General features: G+C 45.9%; 1 protein-coding gene across 1 annotated transcript in view; it reads left to right on the forward strand.

The window, feature by feature from the left end:
* Positions 1–7,931, forward strand: part of LOC131093376 (kinesin-like protein KIFC1) — a gene marked incomplete at its 3' end in the record, with an annotated part of 33,215 nt that extends 25,284 nt beyond the window's left edge. The window contains exons 12-14 of the mRNA XM_058040526.1: positions 2,214–2,352; positions 5,998–6,137; positions 7,857–7,931. Of these exons, the coding sequence (XP_057896509.1) occupies positions 2,214–2,352; positions 5,998–6,137; positions 7,857–7,931 (354 nt within the window). The remainder of the gene's footprint in view (positions 1–2,213; positions 2,353–5,997; positions 6,138–7,856) is intronic.
* Between the last annotated feature and the right edge of the window lie 539 nt (positions 7,932–8,470).

Here is an 8,470-nt window from a genome sequence, read left to right on the forward strand (position 1 = left end):
CCCCCCATGTTTTTCCTCATTTTTCCTCCATTTCCCCCCATGTTTTTCCTCTGTTTTTCCTCCATTTCCCCCTTTTTTTTTCCCCTGGTTTTCCCCATTTCCCCCCACATTTTTCCTCATTTTTCCTCCATTTCCCCCCCATGTTTTTCCTCATTTTCCCCCCCGTTTTCCCCTATTTTTTCACCTTTTTTCCCCCTTGTTTTTCCTCATTTTTCCCCCCACATCTTTCCCTCATTTTTCCCCCATTTCCCCCCACATTTTTCCCCTCTTTTTCCTCCATTTCCCCCCATGCTTTTCCCTCTTTTCCCTCCATTTCCCCCCATGTTTTTCCCTGTTTTTCCCCCATTTCCCCCCACGTTTTCCCCATTTTTCCCCTCATTTTCCCCCCGGTTTTCCCTATTTTTCACCTTTTTTCCCCCTTGTTTTTCCCCCATCTCCCCCCCATGTTTCTGCCTGTTTTTCCTCCATTTCCCCCCACATTTTTCCTTGTTTTCCTCCATTTCCCCCCATGTTTTTCCCTGTTTTTCCTCAATTTCCCCCCATTTTTCCCTGTTGTTTCCCCCATTTCCTCCCACATTTTTCCTTGTTTTTCCTCCATTCCCCCCATGTTTCTCCCCTGTTTTTTCCCCATTCCCCCCATCTTTTCCCCCCTTTTCCCCCCATTCCCCCCCGTGTTTTTCCCGTTTTTCCTCCATTTCCCCCCACGTTTTTCCCCGTTTTTCCTCATTTTTCCCCCTCTTTTTCCCCCATTCCCCCCCATGTTTTTCCCCATTTTTTCACCTTTTTTCCCCCTTGTTTTTCCCCATTTTCCCCCACATTTTCCCCTCTTTTTCCCCCATGTTTTTCCCCCCATTTTCCCCCATTTCCCCCCCCATGTTTTTCCATCTTTTTCCTCCATTTACCCCCATGTTTCTCCCCGTTTTTCCCCATTTCCCCCCATGTTTTTCCCCTTGTTTCCCTCCAATTTTCCACCATTTTCTCCCGTTTTCCTCCTTTTTTTTCCCCTGTTTTTCCCCATTTCCCCCCGTTTTCCCCCATTTTTCCCCCATTTCCCCCCACATTTTGCCCCCGTTTTTCCCCATTTCCCCCCATGTTTTCCCCCGTTTTTCCCCATTTCCCCCCATGTTTTCCCCTGTTTTTCCCCCATTTCCCCCCACGTTTTTCCTTGTGTTTCCTCCATTTCCCCCCATGTTTTTCCCCATTCCCCCCTTCTTTTTCCCCATTTTTCCTCCATTTCCCCCCACGTTTTCCCCCTGTTTTTCCCCATTTCCCCCCATGTTTTTCCTCCATTTACCCCCTTTTTTTCCCCTGGTTTTCCCCATTTCCCCCCACATTTTTCCCCTGTTTTTCTTCCATTCCCCCCATGTTTTTCCTCTATTTCCTCCCTTGTTTTCCCTCGTTTTTCCCCATTTTCCCCCCCATTTTTCCCGTTTTCCTCCATTTCCCCCCATGTTTTTCCTCATTTTTCCCCCCATTTTTCCCTGTATTTTCACCTTTTTCCCCATTTCCCTCCATGTTTTTCCCCTGTTTTTCCCCATTTCCCTCCTTTTTTTTCCCCTTTTTTCCCCATTTCCCCCCATGTTTTTCCTCGTTTTTCCTCATTTTCCCCGTTTTTCCCTGTTTTTTCACCTTTTTTCCCCCTTGTTTTTCCCCTGGTTTTTTTTCCCTGTTTTTCCCCCATTTCCCCCCATGTTTTTCCACGTTTTTCCTCATTTCCCCCCATGTTTTCCCTTGTTTTTCCCCATTTCCCCCCCATGTTTTTCCCCGTTTTTCCTCATTTTCCCCCCCATTTCCCCCCACATTTTTCCCCTGTTTTTCCCCCCCTTTCCCCCATGTTTTTCCCCCATTTCCCCCCACATTTTTCCCCCTCTTTTTCCCCCATTTCCCCCCATGTTTTTCTTCTCCTTTCCCCCCACATTTTCCCCCCATTTCCGCCCACATTTTCCTCGTTTTTCCCCATTTCCCCCCCATGTTTTTCCTCCATTTCCCCCCACATTTTTCCTCGTTTTTCCCCATTTCCCCCCATATTTTTCCTCATTTTTCCCCCCATTTTTCCCTCTTTTTTCCCCGTTTTTCCCCATTTCCCCCCCCATGTTTCCCCCCATGTTTTCCCCCGTTTTTCCTCCATTTCCCCCCCCATTTCCCCCTGTTTTTCCCCTCATTTCCCCCCCCATTTCCCCCCCATTTTCCCCCATTTTCCCGTTCATTCCCAGGTTCTGGAGCTGCTGGTCCGTGCGGGCTCTCAGCGCTCGGTGGCGCGCACGGGGCTCAATGAGCGCTCGTCGCGCTCGCACTCGGTGTTCCAGCTGCGCATCCAGGGCCACCACGCCGCCCGCGACCTGCGCTGCGCCTGTGAGGGACTCAAAAATATCCCAAAATATCCTGGAATTCCCAAAATATCCCAGAATTCCTCAATTTCCCAGCTTTTACCCCGTTTTCTCCGCCACTCATTCCGTTTCTCCCAGCCCGGGACCTGCGCTGCGCCTGTGAGGGGCTCACACAAAACATCCCTGAGTATCCCAAATTATCCTGGAATTCCCAAAATCCCCCCAGAATTCCCAATTTCCCAGCTTTTCCCCAGTTTCCCATCTCCCATCCCCATTTGCCCCTCATTTCTCCCAGCCCGTGACCTGCGCTGTGCCTGTGAGGGACTCAAAAATATCCCAGAATATCCCAGAATATCCTGGAATTCCCAAAATCCCCCAGAATTCCTCAATTTCCCAGCTTTTCCCCCAATTTCCCAGCTTTTACCCCGGTTTTTCCATCTCCCATTCCATTTCTCCCAGCCCGGGACCTGCGCTGTGCCTGTGAGGGGCTCACACAAAACATCCCAAAATATCCCAGAATATCCCAAAATATCCTGGAATTCCCAAAATCACCCCGGAATTCCTCAATTTCCCTGCTATTACCCCGTTTTCTCCACCTCCCATTCCGTTTATCCCAGCCCAGGAGCTGCTGTGAGCCTGTGAGGGGCTCAGGACATCCCAAAATATCCCAAAATATCCCAGAATATCCCAGAATATCCCAGAATATCCTGGAATTCCCCAAATCCCCCAGAATTCCTGAATTTCCCAGCTTTTCCCCCAATTTCCCAACTTTTCCCCTACTTTTTCCACCTCCAATCCCATTTGTCCCAGCCCAGGAGCTGCACTGCCCCCGTCAGAGACCCACAGAACATCCTGGAACTCCCAGATTTCCAAAATCCCCCCAGAATTCCTGAATTTCCCAACTTTTACCCCAATTTCCAGCTTTTCCCCCAATTTTCCCACCCCTGATCCCATTTTCACTCCATTTCCTCCCACAAACTCCCAGTTTTTCACCATTTCTTCACCAGTTTTTCACCAGTTTTTCACCATTTCTTCACCATTTTTCCACCATTTTCCCACCATTTTCTCACCATTTTTTCACCAGTTTTTCACCAGTTTTTCACCATTTCTTCACCATTTTCCCACCATTTTTCACCAATTTTTCCCATTTTTTCACCAGTTTTTCACCATTTTCCCACCATTTTTTCACCATTTCTTCACCATTTCTTCACCATTTTTTTCACCATTTCTTCACCATTTTTTCACCATTTTTCACCATTTTCACCAGTTTTTCACCAGTTTTTCACCATTTTTTCACCATTTTTTCCCATTCCCCCCCCAAATTCCCATTTTCCCCTTTTTCCTCATTTCCCCCCAATGTCCCTGCACCCGTGACACACACACACACACACACACACACACACAATATTCCAGAATATCCTGGAATGCCCAAAATTCCCCAAATCCACCAGGAATTCCTGAATTTCCCAACTTTTCCCTCAATTTCCCAGCTTTCCCATCAGTTTTCCAGCTCCAAAAATATCCCAAACATCCAAAAATATCCCAAAATATCCCAGAATATCCTGGAGTTCCAAAAATCCCCCGGAATTCCTGAATTTTCCCCCCTTTTCCCCCCTAATTTCCTATTTTTTCCCCCCAATTTTCCATCTCCAATCCCATTTTTTCCCCAGCCCGTGACCTGCGCTGTGCCTGTGAGGGACTCACACAAAATATCCCAAAATATCCCAAAATATCCCTGAGTATCCCAGAATATCCTGGAATTCCTGAAATTCTCCCAGAATTCCTGAATTTCCCAGCTTTCCCCCCAATTCCATGCTATTAACCCCAATTTTCCCACCTCTGATCCCATTTTCTCCACCACCCACCCCCAACCCAATTCCCAATTTTCCCCATTATCCCCCATAATCCCCAATATTCCCCAATTTCCCCCAATTTCCCCATTATTCCCCAATTTTCCCCATTATTTCCCAATTATTTCCCCATTATTTCCCCAATTTTTCCCATTATTTCCCCATTATTTCCCCATTATTTCCCCCATTATTTCCCCATTATTTCCCATTATTTTCCCCCATTTTCTCCAATTTTCCCCCATTATTTCCTCCATCTTTCCCCAATTTTTCCCCATTATTTTCCCCAATTTTCCCCATTATTTCCCCATTATTTCCCCATCATCTCCCCCCATTTTCCCCCATTATTCCCCATTATTTTCCCCATTATATTCCTCCAATTTCCCCCATTATTTCCCCATTATTTCCCCATTATTTCCCCATTATTTTCCCCCAATTTCCCCCATTATTTTCCCATTATTTCCCCCATTATTTCCCATTATTTCCCCCATTATATTCCTCCAATTTCCCACATTTTCCCCCCATTTTTCCCCATTTTCCCCCATTATTTCCCCATTATTTTCCCCATTATTTTCCATTATTTCTCCATTATTTTCCCGAATTTTCCCCATTATTTCCCATCAATTCCCCCCATTTTTCCCCAATTTCCCCCATTATTTCCCCCCTTATTTCCCTATTTTTCCCCATTATTTCCCCCATTATTCCCCATTATTTGCCCCAATTTCTTCAATTTTCCCCATTATTTCCCCCCTTATTTCCCCAATTTTCCTCAATTTTTCTCCATTATTTCCCCATTACTTTCCCCAATTTTCCCCATTATTTCCTCCCTTATTTCCCCAATTTTCCCCCATTATTTCCCCCCCTTATTTTCCCCATGATTTCCCATTATTTCCCCATTATATTCCTCCAATTTCCCCCATTATTTCCCCCTTTATTTCCCCCATTATTTCCACCAATTTTCCCCATTTTTTCCCCCATTATTTTCCCCAATTTCCCCCATTATTTCCCCCCTTATTTCCCTGTTTTCCCCCCATTATTTCCCCCCATTATTTTGCCCAATTTTCCCCATTATTTCCCCCATTATTCCCCATTATATTTTCCCCAATTTTCCCCAATTTTCCCCATTATTTCCCCATTATTTCCCCATTATTTTCCCCCAATTTTTCCCCATTATTTCCCCCATTATTTCCCCATTTTTCCCCATTATTTCCCCCTTATTTCCCCCTTATTTCCCCATTTATTTCCCCATTTTCCCCAAATTTTCCCCAATTTTCCCCATTATTTCCCATTATTTCCCTATTATTTTCCCCAATTTTCCCATTATTTCCCCCATTATTTCCATTTTACCCCCCAATTTTTTCCATTATAATTCCCCCATTTTTCCCCATTATCTCCTCCATTATTTCTGATTATTTCCCTCATTATTTCCCATTATATTTCCCTATTTTTCCCCCATTATTTCCCCATTATTTCCCCATTATTCCCCCATTTTTCCCCATTATTTCCCCATTATTCCCCCATTTTTCCCCATTATTTCCCCCATTATTCCCCATTATATTTCCCCCATTATTTCCCCATTATTCCCCCATTTTTCCCCATTATTTCCCCATTATTTCCCCATTATTTCCCCATTGTTTCCTCCATTATTTCCCATTATTTCCCCCTTTTTTTCCCCCAATTTTCCCCTATTATTTCCCCATTATTTTCCCCATTATTTCCCCATTATATTTCCCCAATTTTCCCCATTATTTCCCCATTATTTTCCCCATTTTTCCCCATTTTTCCCCATTTTCCCCCAATTTTTCCCCCCATCATTTCCACAGCCTCGCTGACCCTGGTGGACCTGGCTGGTTCGGAGCGTTTGGAGAAGTCGGGGTCGGTGGGGAACCGGCTCAGGGAGACCCAGAGCATCAACTCCAGCCTGAGCGCCCTGGGGCTGGTCATCAGCGCCCTCTGCAACAAGGTTTGGGGCAAAAAACCTAAATTTGGGGTTTTGGGGTCATTATGGGGTCATTGTGGGGTTATTGTGGGGTTTGTGGGGTTTGGGAATGGGGAAATGGGGAAATGGGAATGGGAATGGGGAATGCATCAACTGCAGCCTGAGCACCCTGGGCTGGGCATCAGCGCCCTCTGCAACGAGGTTTGGGGGAAAAAACCTAAATTTTGGGGTTTTGGGGTCATTTATGGGGTCACTGTGGGGTTATTGTGGGGTTTGTGGGGTTTGGGAATGGGGAATGGGAATGGGGAATGGGAACTGGGGAATGAATCAACTGCAGCCTGAGCGCCCTGGGGCTGGTCATCAGCGCCCTCTGCAACGAGGTTTGGGGGAAAAAACCTAAATTTGGGATTTTGGGGTCATTTATGGGGTCACTGTGGGGTTTGTGGGGTCATTGTGGGGTTTGTGGGGTTTGGGAATGGGGAAATGGGAAATGGGAACTGGGGAATGCATCAGCTCCAGCCTGAGCGCCCTGGGGCTGGGCATCAGCGCCCTCTGCAACGAGGTTTGGGGGAAAAAACCCCAAATTTGGGATTTTGGGGTCATTTTTGGGGTCATTGTGGGGTTTGTGGGGTTATTGAGGGGGTTGGGGGGTTGTTTGTGGGATTATTGATGGGATTTTTTGGGATTTGTGGAGTTTGGGAAGAGGAACTGGGGAATCCATCAGCTCCAGCATCAGCACCCTCTGCAGGGTTTGGGGTGAAAAACCCCAAATTTGGGATTTCCAGAAATATTTGTGGGGTTATTGAGGGGATTTTATGGGATTTAGGGAATTATTTATGGGATTTTTTGGGATTTGTGGAGTTTGGGAAGAGGAAATGGGGAATCCATCAGCTGCAGCCTCAGCACCCTCTGCAAGGTTTGGGGTGGAAAATGGGAAATTTGGGATTTCCTGAATTATTGATGGGATTGGGATTAAGGGATTATTTATGGGGTCACTGTGGGGTTTGGGAATGGGAAATTGGGAATTGGGAATTGGGATGGGAGGGGGGGAAATGGGAAAAAGAGAAAAATGGGAATTGGGGTGGGAAAATGGGAACTGGGAAAAATGGGATTAAAAATGGGAGAAATGGAATTGAGGTGGGAAAATGGGATAAAAAAGGAAAATGGGGAAGTGGAAAATGAGAATTGGGGTGGGGAAAATGGGATCAAAAATGGGATTTGGGAAAAATGGGATAAAAATGGGAAATGGGGAGTGGGATGGCTAAAATGGGATTAAAAATGGGATTAAAAATGGGAAAATGGGATAAAAATGGGAAATGGGGAAGTGGGAAAATGAGATGGAAAAGTGGGAAATGGGAGCTGGAGTGGGAAAAATGGGATGAAAAATGGGAATTGGGGTGGGAAATGGGATAAAAACAGGAAAATGGGAATTGAGGTGGGAAATGGGATAAAAACAGGAAAAATGGGAATTGGGGTGGGAAAATGGGATGACAGAGGGAAACTGGGGAAAACCAGGATGGGAAATGGGGATTGGGGTGGGGAAAATGGGATAAAAAAGGGAAAATTGGAATTGGGAAAATGGGATAAAAATGGGAAATGGGGACTGGGATGGGTGAAATGGGATCAATCAGGAAAACGGGATTGGGAATGGGGCAATGGGATTGGGGAGCCCCAGGTTTGGGATCTGGGCAGGATTTGGGGTTTGGGACCCCCCAGAATCCCCAAATTCCCCAAATCCCGCAGGAGTCGCACATCCCGTACCGGAACAGCAAACTGACCTTCCTGCTGCAGAACTGCCTGGGGGGGGCACGCCAAAGTGTGAGTGAGGAACCCCAAAATATCCCCAAATACACCCCAAAATATCCCCAAAATATCCCCAAAAATACCTGAAATACACCCCAAAATATCCCCAAAATATCCCAAAATACACCCACCCTACACTGACCTTCCTGCTGCAGAACTGCCTGGGGGGGCACGCCAAAGTGTGAGTGGGGAGCCCCAAAACACCCCAAATACACCCCAAAATAACCCCAAAATATCCCCAAATATTCCCAAAAATATCCCCAAATACATCCCAAAATATCCCTGGGGGGGCACGCCAACGTGTGAGTGGGGAGCACCAAAACACCCCAAAAAACCCCCCAAAATATCCCAAAAAATACCCCAAAATATCTCAAAAATATCCCCAAAATATCCCAAAATATCCCAAAAATATCCCCAAAATATCCCCAAAATATCCCCAAAAATACCCCAAAAATATCCCCAAAATATCCCCAGATACACCCCAAAATATCCCCAAAATATTCCCAAAATATCCCCAAAAATACCCCAAAATATCCCCAAAATATTCCCAAAAT

The sequence above is a fragment of the Melospiza georgiana genome, chromosome 25 (assembly GCF_028018845.1).
Source record: "Melospiza georgiana isolate bMelGeo1 chromosome 25, bMelGeo1.pri, whole genome shotgun sequence".
NCBI classification, from domain to species: Eukaryota; Metazoa; Chordata; class Aves; order Passeriformes; family Passerellidae; genus Melospiza; species Melospiza georgiana.